General features: G+C 28.1%; 2 protein-coding genes across 4 annotated transcripts in view; both read right to left on the bottom strand.

Annotated features, from left to right (window-relative positions):
• LOC100205605 (uncharacterized) overlaps positions 1 to 14,236 on the bottom strand; it is a 44,360-nt gene extending 30,124 nt beyond the window's left edge. For 2 of the 3 annotated variants that reach the window (XM_065793970.1, XM_065793969.1), the window contains exons 1-4: positions 14,139 to 14,236; positions 13,977 to 14,036; positions 13,774 to 13,873; positions 5,727 to 5,976 (exon numbers count right to left, since the gene is read on the bottom strand). In XM_065793970.1, the coding sequence (XP_065650042.1) occupies positions 5,727 to 5,976; positions 13,774 to 13,873; positions 13,977 to 14,036; positions 14,139 to 14,156 (428 nt within the window). In that variant the 5' untranslated portion in view covers positions 14,157 to 14,236. The other variant, XM_065793971.1, reaches the window with a different exon arrangement.
• A 1,224-nt stretch (positions 14,237 to 15,460) lies between these two features.
• LOC136078828 (zinc finger MYM-type protein 1-like) lies at positions 15,461 to 16,482 on the bottom strand. The gene is made up of 2 exons (XM_065794643.1): positions 16,447 to 16,482; positions 15,461 to 16,369 (listed from the first exon to the last, which is right to left on the bottom strand). The coding sequence occupies exons 1-2, from the start codon at positions 16,480 to 16,482 to the stop codon at positions 15,461 to 15,463; spliced, it is 945 nt and encodes a 314-aa protein (XP_065650715.1).
• Positions 16,483 to 16,894: the final 412 nt, after the last annotated feature.

Genomic DNA, 16,894 nt, shown 5'->3' with positions numbered 1-16,894 from the left:
CATTTTTTTGGTCTTTAAGATAGCTAACTTCTAGACATGGAGCAAACTCCAAACACTTGATGTCAAATAAGAATGGTTTACAAGAAATTGTGATGATTGGAGCTTGAGAACAAAAAAAACCCCAAACTTTTACCAAATTTTAAAATCTATTGATGAATATAAGTCGAGTTGAGAATAGTACAAAAAATATTTTATCAACTTGTTGCCAAGAAAATTATGGAGCTTTTTTGTTCCCAGGCTCCAAACATTGCTATTTTTTGAAAAGCATCTTTATTTGACGTAAGTATAAACATATAAATGTTTGGAGTTTGCTTTATGTCTTGAAGTTAGCAATCTCAAAGACCAAAAAATGCTGGATCCGCCCCTGATATAGATTGAAAGAGTTTTTTTCTAGTAGTCTATATTTTCAATGTTTTCTTTCGAAACAATACTTAACTAAAGAATTTAAGCAACTATATAAATAAAACTAGGGCTATTATCTGTTAAAAATATTTAAACTTAGTTTATAATTATGATTTGAATATTTGAAAAATATGATGATTAACTATTTTTAATAGTTAATAATTATGAAATTTTAGCCTCAAATTGTCTATTACACTAGTGCTGACCCTGCTTATAACGTCAATCCATTCAAGCAAGAAAAGAAATTTTATATAATTACAACCTAGTATAATTTTACTTGAATGTATTCATCTTTTCTTGCTCAAATCAATCAATATTAGGTCATGAAATATCTGTTCATTTAGCCAATAATGTGTTTTAACAATTTATGGCTATGAAAATAGCCGTTTTATATAAGTGTATGATAGAGAAGCTTTTATTCACATTCTGCATAGTACTGGCTCTTCATTAATTTCAAAGGGAACATCTTCCTTGGAATTACCATCTTTTATATGGCAGAAGACTTTTTGATTTCGAATGGTGTTATCATTACAGCCATATTCGCAGACAGATGGATTATCCTTGCAAGAAACAATTTGGCATTGATGTCCAAAATAATTTCCAAATGGATCTTGACAAAATCTTTCTGTTAAAACATGACACACCATTAGAAAGTAAAAATTTTATCAACTCAACAGCAGAATTTTAATTCCTTCATAGGTTTGCCACAATATAAACATTTTACTTCTATCATTTAGAGTAAAGTTGCCTTGATGGTTATTGATGGTATTTAACCACTTTTGAAAATATGGCAAAAATTATGTTTTAAGCCAGTTAAAATGATAGTCATCAACAGAAGAAAATGGGACTAAGAATGGCTTTGACTTTTGAATTGATTCTATAATATCAAAAAACTGTCAATCATTGAACAAAAGTTTGCTGTAGCAAAAACATCTAAAGATCCATTGTTAAGAAGGACTTGACTAACAGTAGTGCTAAGAACTTGAGCTGCTAATTTGACACCTATATTAGAATAAGATAATATTTTAATGATCATATGATGATTTTGGAAGTAGATGTAAACCACATGTTTGGTCTTTTCTAAAAATGTCTGCTATGTGATTCCATAAAAGGTATAAACCATCATTCCAGATGTATCTAGTACATTTACCAGAGCCAGAGCTATAAATACAATTTCTTGTTGTTTTAAGAAGATGTGGGGGGTCAGATATAAAGTAAATATACCTTTCAGGACAATGTATATTAATAGTTATTTATGTGACATCTGAATCCTTTTTATCATTAAAATTAGTTAAACATGAATGCATTATAAAACATTTTCAGTTAGGAGCAGCACCATCACAAGTTGTTGCTATAATTTTTAACTTGCATTCCAGTTGCAAAATTAGCTTGTGTAAACTTAAAAGGATTAACTATACTGTGTATCATAAATACAAGAACATGAGTTGCTTCTGCATCAATTTTTTTGTAAAGTTGCATAGTTTAAATCATTATCGCTTAAGTCAACATTAATTTCTCATGTGTAATCCAACAAGATTATCTTGAATTTTAATTTCATCAAATAACAATACAGTATATTTTTCTATTTCACTAAAATCTATTACTTATGATTTCCACTATTTAACAATATCAGGATTGAAACCACGTTGAGGATAAATATAATCCTTGTAGTCACGAAGTTGACAACGGCTCGATAATACAAGAAAACCAGTACCAGACTTTCTATCAAAGTGAAAATCCTCATATGTGCTAGGAAACTTTGCACAAAGGCTAAAACAATACCATATAATCATAGGATGATAATGTTTAGATGTTGGATTTGATAATAGGTATTTTTGTTGCTCACTCCAAAAGAACTTCATAAATAGTGAAACATTATATTGATCAAAAGCATTTGACATTAGGCTTTTCATATCTTCATCAAGGTCAGAGGTTACTTGAAAGGAATTTTTTTAAATTTTATCTTGCATACTTTTCATTTCTTGTTTCAAAAAAGCATTTTCAGTTCAATAGTTTTGTAAAGTACATTTAATTCTATCAGGTGAAGTTATTGAAATAGGGGCATTTAATTGAGCAGGTTTTGTGATTATTTCAGCTTTATGTTTTACAGCCTTGCAAAGTTTGTTATTTTGTCACAATTCCAAAGTTTTACATTCATTACAAAATTACCAGATTTTATCAATAATAAACATAAAAGTTGATCTGTTCACTCTTAAATGTAGTAATTGAAGAAACACTTGAGTTGTACAACTTTGTAAGAATATGTTTTTTTAAACTGTTTGAACCAGAAGCAACATAACGAGTTGATAAAAGAGTAATAATACTTGATAAAGTAAAACTGATTTGTTATAATTAGAATATACCTCATGCTTATCAGGTAAGTTCCAAGCAAAAGATCGTATTGTAAATATAAGGCTAGGTTGAATATATACCTTATATTAGGGTTGTAGGTGAATGTTGTCTATTTTAAAAATTTTGACTAAACCATTTGATATAACAAGTTCCAATGATTCCAACTTAAGGGTGCTGACACAATCTACAAATTCTAATAAATACATTTATTCAAAACAATATTTATAAATATTATTAGAAACATTAACATAAATCTATATATATATATATATATATATATATATATATATATATATATATATATATATATATATATATATATATATATATATATATATATATATATATATATATATATATATATATAAATATATATATACAGTGGGCAAAATAATTGTCCGTACATTAATGAAAAGTATCTATATTTGATCAAAACAACATTTAAAAGTATTTAGATAGTTGTAATTAAGAGTTTTTAAAGAAATATTATAATATTAAAGTAATTTTAAGTGTATTAGTTAAAAATATATGAAATAATGTATGAAAAGTTATATAAGTTTATTTGAAACGAGTTAAAAGTTTAAACAAAAAAATTGTCCGTGCACTATGTTAATTTTTAAATTAAAATTAGTTAAAATTAAATTAATATCTTACTGGACCACCATCAGCTTCAATAACTGCTCTACAACGATTTTTCATCGATGAGACGAGTTTAGACGTAATTTCTTGATTAATTGATGACCAAACATCTAAAACCAATTCTTTGAGCTCGTTTTTATTCTTTGGAGCTCGATCTTTCATTCCTTTTTCCACCACCGACCATAAATATTCTATCGGGTTCAAATCGGGCGATTATCCAACCCAATCCAACACGTTAATGCCATTTGCAACAAGATATCTGGTTACAGATCCAGCTTTGTGCTTTGGACCGTTGTCATGTTGGAATATAAATTCCATTCCAAGTCCTAATTTTCCTGCCGAAGCCACCAAATTCCGTTCAAATATGGATCTATATAAGTGTTGATCCATTTTCTCATCAATAAATTCAATTTTGCCAACACTGGATGCACACATGCAGCCCCAAACCATAACATTTCCACCACAAAATTTAAATCTTGCCTTCAAACACTTCACATTATATTCTTCTCCGACTCTTCTATAAACTTTTGCACCACCATCAGCTCCATATAAATTAAATTTACTCTCGTCTGACCAAATAATCATATTCCAGAATGTATCATCCTTCAGAACATGTTCCTTTGCCCACTGCAACCGTTTTCTCTTGTTCACTATACTGATGAATGGTTTTCTCCGAGGCGTCCATGCAAAAATATTGGCTTTATGCAATCTGTTCCTAATTGTTTGTGGCGATAATTTAATATTTAATTCATTTTCCAGCTCTTTTGATACTTCTACGACATTTTTTCTTCTATTCTGCTTGATTTTCCCAACTATGCACCTGTCAACTCTTGGCGTTGTTGATCTTTTTCTGCCTCCTACACTTTTCCCATATATATTGGACAGAGCTTGGTGGTATTTTCAACATTTTTGCAACTTTTCTAATTGATAATCCATTTTCCCTATCAAAAATTACTCGTTTACGTAAGTCAATACTATATTCTTTTCTTTTTCCTTCCATCATAGCCACGTAGTTAAGAAAAGTTTTATTTTTATTTATTATAGTATTATTTAACCTAAAAGTACAAGATATTAATATAAAAATCATTTATAAATAAAATTTTACCTTTTAAATCAAATGTACGGACAATTTTTTGGTTTTAAAACTTTTAAATAAGTTAATTATAATTTAAATTGTCGGAAGAAAATTAAAGATGGTGTATTGTTTTTATTTGTTTTCTTGTGCGCTATCTATTAGTTTAATTTATTTTTTTCTATCATTTAAAGTTTTAGAGCTTTTTTCAAAAAACCTTATTTTTCATTAATGTACGGACAATTATTTTGCCCGCTGTATATATATATATATATATATATATATATATATATATATATATATATATATATATATATATATATATATATATATATATATATATATATATATATATATATATATATATATATATATATATATATATATATTGAACAACTCGCTCCAGGTATTGTACTTTTATTTTAACTCTTTATAAAAAAAATTTTATTTTGCACCTTAAAGTAGGTTGGGTACTAATGCAGACAAGAACCTAACATCAATGTAAAATCTATTGTTTCTGGGCCATGTTTTCAAACTATTCATTCTTATGACTAGAATAAAAAATAATAACTTAGAACACTACAGAATAGATAACAACTTACACTGCAAAACAACCATCAAATTTTTTTTTCAGATTTAGAAGCAAAGTTGGCATTTTAATTTAAAAAACATTTTTAATTTAAAAAAAGCATTTTTATCAAAAATGGAACAAATTTAATGTGTTCCACTTTTGCATAATTTTATCATGTCAGTAAGATAACTAGTAAATATTATACAATGTATGAAGAAATGTTAGATATCCTTAAAATTACTTTAAAATTGGTCTTTCTCATTAAAAACTATAAATTAATTAAGGATTTCAATTTTTTTGTGTCCAAATAATGATATTATTCAAAATAATAAAATTAAATGAGTCCTATTAAAATTATTAAAACATAACCCTTCTCCTCCACCCCTCCCCCCTAAAAAGAAAGTTCTCTTTTCTATAAGTTTTAACCAATTCCAAACATTCAATAGTATAGACAAAATTTAAAATTAAATAAATTACTTAAAAAAAATTTATTTCTGAAAAAAAAATTATCTTTTTGCTCTAACATTGCCCAATATTCCTAAATACTATCGGTTCAATATGCAACTTTTGCAAATTTTATACATAAACAATATTTGTTTATTAATATTTTCAGCCTTCACAAAATTAAATTGTGTCAGAAAATGGTTTATTAAATTTTTTTTTAATTTTTTGAACTATTAAATTTCATACCAAGTAGTCTTGAATGGAGAGCGATTTGCATCATGAGATTGATACATATATGTAATGAGTTTTTGACGTGGATTCATACCATCAATACTTCCATGTTTTGATAAATTAAGTTGTTTCCCTTCTTCTGCCAATCTTTCAAAAGTAATTGGCATTGGAATTAAATGTTTTTGTAAATTGGAGGTAAAATCGTTGTTAGAATTTGCAGCATATTTTGTGTTACATGTAACATCACAGGTTGTGCTACCTTTAACTAAATAAGATTTTGAAAATTACAAAATAAGAACTTTAATGGCTTAACAATTCATATTTATTGCTTACATATTTTCTTTTCAGATCACAAACTATAACTGTAAAACTAAATACTATACATGCAAGTATACATCATAGATGCACAAATAATATGTGACTACAATATTTGTATGTTAAATGTAAAATCATCATAAATGTATGGCTAAGCTATCATCTACTAAAAATATAATTTCAAAAAAAATTTACAAATGCTGCAAAAAAAAAAAAAAGTCAAATGCAATTAAGGTATTTAGAGTAAAGCTGTCAATAGGTACACAGGCATCAGCTTGTTGGTTATTGTTTCAGTAGGATTACTAAATACCAGGTAACTGTCATTTGATAAGTTTAAAACTCATTTCATGTATTTTTAAAGTTTAAAATCATTAATCATAATACTATTTAACAGTATTATAATTTAACAATATTTAGTATGTGAAAATAAATCTTGATCTTGTTATTAAAAATTTCAGTAGTTTCAATTTTTTATCACTAAAAGAATTTCTGAAAACATTTAATATAACATTCATGTTATATTATATGTTTTTATAATATAACGGCTGAACTCAAATTAGTCTCACAAAGAGCAAGTAGGTCTGGTGAACTTTGCAAGAGATAAGACTCAACAGAAGAAAAGTTACTTCGAAGACCATAAATATGAGTGAATGATAGGTTTAGAAAACTTGGTGATAATGATGGCTTTTTTTGTTTTATAGTTTTTGGTACTTCATTTATTTTTAAATTTGTTGAAGAATTTGACTCAAAGCATAGATAGTACTCAGGACACTGTTTAATAGCCCAAGCAATTGCCAAATTATTAAACTATTAGTAAACTCTAAGCCGTAACAAAGGGCTCCAAATGCGGCCTCCGCAATGCACACCAAAAGTACAAACAGGGACACCATCCATGCGCAACATGGCACTGTTAATACTTTGATATTTTTCAGCTGTTGATGGAATCAGCCTCTCTGAGAGCTACCACAGAGTTCAGGAAACCTGACTACCAGCCGGCCTCAGAACCATAAAACGTTTTAGAGCTGTACCCTCATTAGTAGATAATAGAATGAGTTGCCTAGTCATAAAAACAGAGACACAAGCAAAACCCATGCATTGAGTCAAGAAGATCCAGCATTCAACATCCTAAACTGGAAACAATGTATTAAAAATACATCTGCGCCAGCCAAATAGATGAAGAAGGGGTGCAAAGCCGGTCAACATATAGAATCTGTTTACCCCTTAAGTCTTTGCCTAGGAGGCCTTCTACAAGACAGTAGCCGGATGCATTTAACATCTGCCCAAGATGAGTATTTTTATCGAGACAACGTCTTTAGCCTTTAATCAACCAAGAGCCCTAAGACAGGGGGTGTTTTAAGTCAGAGTTAACATATCCTAGCCTTTGCCTAAAAAGGTGTATCCTACAAGGCAGCAAGACATGAAGTAGATTGAACTGGGTTACATGTTACCAGTAGCATAACAACCTGACCTGACATATAAACAAGTTTATATAAACATATTCAACAAGTTGCATCCTTTTACCGTATCTGTCCCTTCATGCTATAAAAAATTTTATTAATTCAGTTTTTTTCCTTAAAGATCAAATAAACCTTATAACTCTTACCCATCTTTATGTTTTCCTTTTTTATACAATTTACAACTTTTTAAGTCTTCAGTTTCCTAGTATTTTAACTTATTCTCTATTTTTAAGTAACTCATAACTTAATAGTGGTTGCTTTCAATCTTGTTGGAAGTAAATTACAGTTTAAAAAAATATAAATATATACCGGTATTTAATAAATAGTAAATGTAAGTATAAAATTATAATATATAAATTGAAAAGCGTTGTATCCGTAATAGGTCCATACAAAAAATCTTTCTCGCTGTTCTATTCAAAACTTTCCATTTGATGTGAGGCTAATTCTGACTCTAGCAACTGCAACTCATCACAAAATGGGGTCCCAGGAACCTTGGGCACAACATTTGTAGCTTCCAAAACCAGTTTTTCTATCTGGCAATAGGCTGGAAGACGTGCCAAATCTATTGCATCAAAATTCCAAGGGTACAATCTCATTTTTCGAAGCCGTTTTTGATACATATTGATAAATTTGTGAAATTATCAACAACCAATTTCAGAAGTCGCCCACTTTTGCTTGTTGGTCCAAATTCTTAAGACTCTCCAAAACTTTGTACCAAATTTGTTTTAATGGTTTAAAAATAGTACGATCCAGTGGCTGAAGGATTCTGGTTGCGTTTGGTAGGAGAGAGATGAGAATTAACCATTTAAATAGCAATACTCCACAGTCTCAATGTTTACATGGTTTTTATGACCACAAAAATTATGATGGATCTTTTAACATTGTTTTTGTCAAGCTATTTGACAAGCCTATTCGACAAATATTCATAAAATGCCTTAGAGGTTTGCCAATCCTCATAAGAGATTTCTACAACCCATTCTGATGGTGTACACATGGCCTTATCTCTAGTAATTTGACATCTAGGGTCAAATTACGATCCAATAGCACATAGAGCCATAAATTTTCGTTACACGACTTCAAATCCTGATTTGTCAAAGTTCACAATTCTGTCAGGGGTGTCAAACTCATTAATATCGATGCTTTCCTGTTTCAAACAGATTTCAGACAGAATTTTCTTTGATTTCTTTAAACCAATTATTAATGTGAACATTAGTGATTTTCGAATCACTTTCGTAATAATTGGATGTGGCACTAAATACCTTAAAGCCCAACTTTTTGAAAAATGTTTCAGGAATGTGTCTTTGAAATCTGATTTTACCAACATAATTAGAAACAATCATGCCCAATCTTGTCTCAGTGACAGGAAATCCAATTTTTTTTAAGGTAAATTATTGTGTCTTTAATTTTCTGTTCTTCTTGGGTGGTCAAAACGGTGTTAGGATCTGATTTATTAGTCTTGATGGGACCAAAAAAATTATTTTGCAAAGTTGAGTAAGGAGTCGCAAACTTTGCAGTGGTTTCTCTGATTTTTTTGGTTCTCTTTGCAATTGCAACTGCTTCACTTTGACAGTTGGTTCAAAGTGTAACTTCTCTCTGAAGATTTTTATTGCTTGCTAGAACCAAAAAACAACAGGAAAATTAGTTTTTTCATGTTTAATTTAAATTGATCCATAAATGTTTATTTCTCATGAGAAAAAACCCAAAAATGGATCAAAGTTTTATTGTAAAATTAAGTCATTATATTAGGTTTTCCAGGCCAGATAATTGAAAAACTAGTTAAACATACCTTTTAGCTTTGATTTCTGCTTTTTATTACCATTAATAACAAATGATTCAAGCAAAAAAATACTAAATTAAAAACTTTGCAAAACAATGATGCTTGAGCTGTTACTTTTTGACAGCTCATAATATTTTTATAGTTTTCTTCTTTTTTTGAGTGGTAACAATAACTATTACCGCATTCTAATTGTGCGTTTTTATTTATTAATTGACAATAAAAACATTGAGTGGATTGAAATAAATTTAATAAGCAAAATTTACAAAGGAAAGTAAGACTGATCCATTTTTGTGGGTGATCCATAATTGTGTATGATATATTATTTTTATTTTGTTTTTATTTTATTGCATATTTTTATTGATCCTTTTGCTTGGAAAACGCTAATACTTTAAGCTTGATGCAAAGATCATAATAATATATTTTAATTCTGATTAAAAATATATGATTTAATTTAAAACTGATTTAATAAAAATATATAATTTTATTCTGATAAAAAAATACATCATTTAATTTTGATTTAAAAAATATATAATTTAATTCTGATTAAAAAAATATAATTAAGTTTATTGAAACTAAATTTAATGTATGGGCTTAATTAAACAGTCAAATTTATTTCAAAATATTACAAAATATTGTTAAATATTTAAATTATATTCTAAAAAAATAACTTGAAAACAAATTAACTCATTTTTATTGCAATTGATTTTAAGTTTTCATTCCTAAAGATTTAATTTTAATTTTAAATAAACATGTTTGGCTGCATCAAAAATTTGCACAAAACATAAGTTAAACTTTTTATAAAGCAAGTTAAAGCACATTGATTCTTTTTTAATAAATGATATATGCAGCGATATAAATATAATTTTAATAAATGGTGTTAGAAAAATTAATCTTTGCTTTTACAACAAAATCACTAATAAAATAATAAACATTTAATATATAAAGTAAATAAATTTACGTAATTTTTTTATTTGTTACTCACTAATTTTCATAAATTAAAAATTCATTTTTAGTTGTAAAGCCACAATTAGAAAATTAAGAAATAATCATTTAAAAAAATTTAACATAATTTAATTAATTTATATAAATATCGAGAAAAGAAAGAAATTTATTTAGATCAAACATTTTAAATAATGTAATATTAAATTTATTTATTTAATATAAAGAAAAAAAAATTGAATAAAAATAAACATTCCTTAATAGTAATAATAAAAAAAGAGTCAATAATGTTTAACTTATTTGATGGTAATTAATATTATTTGGTGGTAATTAATATTGCAGTAATTTAATTACAAGGCCTATATATATTATATATATATACATACATATATATATATATATATATATATATATATATATATATATATATATATATATATATATATATATATATATATATATATATATTAGGGTGTAGGGAAAAAAAAATTTTCCTTTAGTTTTGTGTGTAGTTTTGTTTATTAAAAGTGAAAATAAGAAGATTTTTGGAAAACTATGAAGTTTGACCCCCCCGCCCTTCTTTCAGAGTTTTTACCCCCTCTGCTGCCCACTTTTACAAAATTATTTGCTTTTAAACTGTGATTTTAGGCTAAATATATAAATGCATTATTGCAATTAAATATGTTTTGTATCAATATTGATCACTATTATAATTCTAAACTATGTGTCATAGCTAATGTTAGTAAATATATAATTTGTTTCAATTCAATGATTCTCAAAAGTTATTAAATGATATTATTTGCAATGTTTGAGATGAGAAAATTTTTTATAATGAATATTAATGTTACATACATTATTCAAATAATTTCATAATTTATAGTTTTTTTTATCTATAGATATAATAGCATATATAAAAAATATTCGATCAGTTATGAGCAATAGAAAATTGAGGAAAAATGATGAGAAGTTTGATAATATTGTTGGTAAATTATTCTGTTTACTTAAAAGTTTTTGGAGAATGTAGATCTCCAAATTACAAGCCATTTAGATACTTTGAAAATGAGGTATGGCCTAAACTTTCATTAACTATTTTTAGAAAAATAAAAAATGAAGAACCAGTATAAAAGACCAAACTAGCAGAAGTAATTATTTTTTTGTCTGGTTTACTTAACCGGAAATCTCAAAAAATATTAAGAAATGATTATCGAGAGTGTTGTCAACTTGCTTTGTAATTACTCAATCCAAAACAAATAAATATACAGTAGCACAAACCTGGAGCCTTCCATCATGCTAGATCGATGTATACAATCTTGTTCACCTCAAAAATGTTTGTTTTGCTGACCTGGCAGAGTATGAAAAAAGTTTTATAGAGAAATTATCACAGTTTTGTAAATTTACTTTACTATTTTATGTAAAAATATGGCTTATGTGCACAAGCACAGTTGATGCCCCATTTAATGACTTGGAATTCTGCAAAGAAATGCTTATTTATAAAAAAATTGACAATGATGTTGCTGTTGCTGCCCTGGAAACATTTAATCTGCATCTTTGATATTTAACCGAAGAAATGTCCTCTCTTTCATTATTTTCTGATAAGGTATCTGATCGTGATAAAACTAAAATTGGTAAAACAATTATGAAAAATATAAAAGAAAACTGTGAACATGATATAGGCTTTCCGGAATTTAGCTCTTCTAAAGCAGAGTACTTGTTTGACTGATTTAATTGGACCAAAATCAAGTAACATTCTAAATTTATTTGGATATTCAAACGAGGACAGTGGTTAGTTAGCAAAATCCCCAAAGTTTTGAAAAGCTAACAGAAATTTAAAATACATGTTTGAGCATATCAAATCACTGAAATCTGTAAACGATACAGCAGAACGAGCTGTAAAACTAATTTAAGACTATACAATATCTATTACGAAAGATGAAGAGCAGAAAAAATTTCTTTTATGTGCAGTAGAAAACCACTGGAAAGTTCTTCCTCGCATAAATAAACAAGCAATTCGAAAACTTAATTTTGAAAATATGCTCTAAACCATCTCTTTTTTGTTGTTATAATTTAAAAAAAATGAGATTTTGAATTTCTTAGTACTTATTCCCATTGTGCTTTAATATTATAAATTTATATTAATCATTTCTTTGTTTCTTTGTTTAATAATTGAGTATTTATTAAGTTTTTTGTTATAATTAAAAATTATAATTTATAAAGTTCCGTATTTAGGCAGAAAAAAGTCATATGACAGTGGTATTATGAGAAAAGATGGGGGATGGGGGAGTTTCGGGGGGGGGGGGGAGGAGTTAAAAACCAGGTGACAATTTATTTTTCATAAATTTTTATTTCTATTTATTACAAAACTATTTGAAATTATAATAATAATTAATTATATCGGATATAAGTAATAGATATATAAAAGGAGTTTATTATGGATTGTTTTATATATATATATATATATATATATATATATATATATATATATATATATATATATATATATACACATAAATAATTTTAAATGTATTTTACAAAACTGAGTGCTCCATATTTTTAAAAGAAACAGAGCAATAATAAATTAGTAGAAAATCGCTAATCGACCTTTTTTCATTTAACACTGTATTTCATCAATAAAGATTCATCAGAAAACGCATTTCTGATGAGTCTTCGTTGATAAAACATAGTGTTAAATGAAAAATGTTTTATATATAATTTACTACTAATTTTAAATATCGAGCGAAGTGAAACAATTTCTTGATTTGTTGGTTAAGAAGGAACGGGGTTCCTACTAATTGTAAGTAAATATATATATATATATATATATATATATATATATATATATATATCTATATATATATATATATATATGTATATATATATATATATATATATATATGTATATATATATATATATATATATATATATATATATATATATATTTGTGTGAATTTGTGATCTGTATATAGTGTGTCTCGAAAAATTGTTTTGAGATTTTAAAAAAATACACACCAGATATCATAATTAGAGAGAAATATAAGAGAATGCTGCTACTTAGAGTGATTTATACCTACCCCAAAACAAACTCTCATTTGATGTAGCAGCATTCCTTTGCATGCTCTACCTAAATTAGTTGATGTAGTAGCAGCTCCTTACATGTTCTCCCTAACTCAACATGATGCTTTGCATTTTTTTAAACCTTGTTTTAAACCATACTATCTACTATACAAGTTGTCTACAAGTTGTGTTTGTTGTATTACAACAAACACAAACCAAAGGGAATCTCTACTGCCAAGAAAGCTGCTCATTTTCATAACAATTTTTTAACCTACTGTCACCTCTGACTCTAAAATGAAGACTTATGCAAGCAAGATTCCTGAGCAGAGTATCAAGTTAAACAAATAAAAAATCGAGTTGGTTTTAAATTTATACTGAGCAACAATTTGAATCTTAAATACTGGATAGCTTTTAAATAAATTATCATTTATGCTGCTTTTTTACCAAATATACTCCTTAATATATTTATAATGAGCTTTTATTAAATGTTACAATAAAAGTAATTGTAAACTCAAATAATACCATTTGATAAACTTTTGAAGCAAGCTGAGCAATAATTATTGCTTTCAGAACGTCCATAAAAATCACAATCTTTAGTCAAACATTTTACTGGAGTATTTTCCTAATAAGAAATAACTGTTTTAAAAACTAGAAAACTTTTAAAAACTATTGCTTTAATATTTCAAATATATGATATATAAATTTTATATCGATATTTAGCATACCAAAATTCCATTCTTATTAGAATTCATTATTTTTTTTGTTGCACCGTACGGATATTTGGCCTATGTTTGAAAATACTGTTAGTTAGAGGGTCAGTTGTTCGCATTCAATTAATATAGATTTATAAACAAATTATAAATTTATAAAACAGACTTAATAACTACGTTAATCAGAATAAACATCAACTCTTTCAAAAATTTTAGTGGGAAATTTAAAATGTTAGCAATTATTCCATGGATCTTATTGCGTTAGACACCAATTTTATCTGTGTAAACGTAGACATAAAATATGTAGGAAAAACTAATGATGAAATTGAAAATGGAATTTGATACTCAGTCACAAGATCATAATGTGCTTTTGTTTATAATTTTGTAAGCTATTTATAATGGTGCTTATCGGTGCAATCGGCGAGGTATAAAAAATAAAACAACACCAATGAAAATAATAAAAACGAGGATGCTTTTTAAAGTAACCCTTGTGGGCACAAGACGTGTATAAGACGATTAAAACTCGTTTCATTACATAACGTTAACAAAATGTTTTTTATACGTCTTACACGCGTTTTGTTCCAAATAAAACCTCAATTTAGAAGGGTACCAAGCACGTCCGAATAATACAATCACGTAAAAACGCAACAAAAGCATAATGAAATTGACTGTGTATATATATATATATATATATATATATATATATATATATATATATATATATATATATATATATATATATATATATATATATATACATGGGCGTATAGTACTCAAGTTTTCAAGTGGGGCAAAAAGTTGAAGGTTCAATTTTTTTGAGCAGTTTACGTTAAATGTCCAGTTATAATTGTTATTTATATAGAGATAAAAAATAACAACTTTTTCTATCAAAATTTTGGTTAACTAGCATCAAGAAATATAGAAATATATGTAGAGAATTTACTTGGTTTCCAAATAAAACATTCTACGGCGCGTTTCGTTTTTTTCAATAAACCTATCTAACAAAAAATCCATTTTAATACTCCGGGTAATTTCTTTATGGGTATTCATTAGAGAAACAGCGTTCAGCCTTTCTTGGCTCATGGTCGATCGAAGAAAAGTTTTTAGTCTACGCAGACTACTAAATGATCGTTCTGCTGTACAAGTTGACACTGGCTGGACCAAAATAATCTTTATAAAACGGACAATTTCCGAGACAATGCTTCTCAATCCAATTTGTTCTTTAGCACGGATAAAATCTAAAGCTGATTGAAAATCTACTAACTGGACTTTTTTTCTCATAGCTTCGTCAATGAAAAGGTCCCGGTGAAGCTGTAGTCTTTGATAATTTGTAAAATCGTCCTTGTAGAAGTTTTTTATGTAGTCAATACTGCATTCAGTATTATTTGATCCAATAACAAACTCTTCGACTCTTGTTAAATGGCGAGTGGTTTCAGTTGATTCAAATCTATCGGTTAGGCTAACTAAAACTGCATCTAGACTGATAAAGTATAAGTTCTTTACATCTCTTTTGGGTCATTTGGCTGGTAATAAGTATCCCTGAAACCAACTTCAATTTTTGCATGTACTTTCCTTTTCCTGGGCAGAGCTGGTTCGTCTAAATCCATTATTTTAGCAGATTCAGTTGCCGCATCGAAAAGTGTTTTAAAACGTGACTCAGTACGCAAAGATCTCAATATTTGTTTCAGGGTCTGAATGATGGATTCAGCCTTACTAAAGTTTAGTTGGCTTCCCTGAAGTTGAATGCTTGAATCTTCTAGGATGGTAAAAATGATTCGAAGAAATTCCAACTTAAAAAAGGTGTCAAAAACCTGAAAAGAAGACAAAAAAGCCATTGCTTCCACTCGGCATTTGGTAAAGTCAGGGTTGGTGGTAAGGTCTTCCAGCCAAACCAAAAGTGATCTGTAATTACTGGTAATAGATATTAGTGATGGCTTGCGCATTATCCATCTGGTTGGGCAAAAAGGTCTAAATGATGTTCCATTTTGGTGTCCGTCTTCGCTTTCATTTTGATCTTTTAGGCTTGAAAACCAAGCGAGCCTCTTTGGTGAGCCTCTGGTAAAAGCGATAAACTTTTGAACGAGTGACATGATGTTTTCTATATCAGGGATGTTTTTTATTTCATCTTGTATTACCAAATTTAATTTGTGAGCTCTGCAATGAACATAAAGGGCTCTGCTTTCTTGTTGAAGAACAAGTTTTTGCAAGCCAGCTATTTCAGAAGACATGGCAGCAGCTCCATCGTAGCACTGTCCCCGACAGTTCTCGAGCCTTAAGTTGGAGCGAAGAAGGACGTCTTTTATAATCAAAAACAAATCCTTGCTTTTAGTTGTGGCTGTCTCATAAAATCCACAAAAATCCTCATTAATTTGGAACTCATCGTCCACAGTACGGAAGGATATCGATACCTATAAAATTTAAAGCTTTTAAAAATTATTAAAAGAAAAAATAAGGTTCATTTAATTATTGATTTGGCTAATAATACCTGCTCTTTTCCCGTAATATCGGACGATTCATCCATCATGAATCAAAAAAAATCCGTTTTTTTTTATCGTGTTTGATAATTCACGTTGGATAACTAACGAAATATCCAACACAATTTCATTTGTGACATCTGGTGATATCCACTTGTACTTCTCTGGTCGATTCATCCATTATTTCAAGACTGGTACATCCATAGACCTCAGTTCTAAGAGCTGGAATAGATTTGAAGACTCCTTTGTCTTGCCTCGGATGGCCAAACCTTGACAGCCGAGAAAAATCAAACTAGAAAAAATATGATCAAGTGCTTTTCTTGCGTCCTTCATATCTTGTAGATGTTGAGTGGAAAGTTTACTGGAAACTGTAGAATCTGACGTGCTTGTCAAAATCATTTCGTTAGCAGCTCGGTGAAAATGGCTAGCTTCATGACGGCGAAACTTCTCATGAGCTTT

This window comes from Hydra vulgaris, chromosome 03 (genome assembly GCF_038396675.1).
Source record: "Hydra vulgaris chromosome 03, alternate assembly HydraT2T_AEP".
NCBI classification, from domain to species: Eukaryota; Metazoa; Cnidaria; class Hydrozoa; order Anthoathecata; family Hydridae; genus Hydra; species Hydra vulgaris.
Note: the sequence above shows the minus strand (reverse complement) of the source record. Positions and strands in the feature narration are given on the sequence as shown.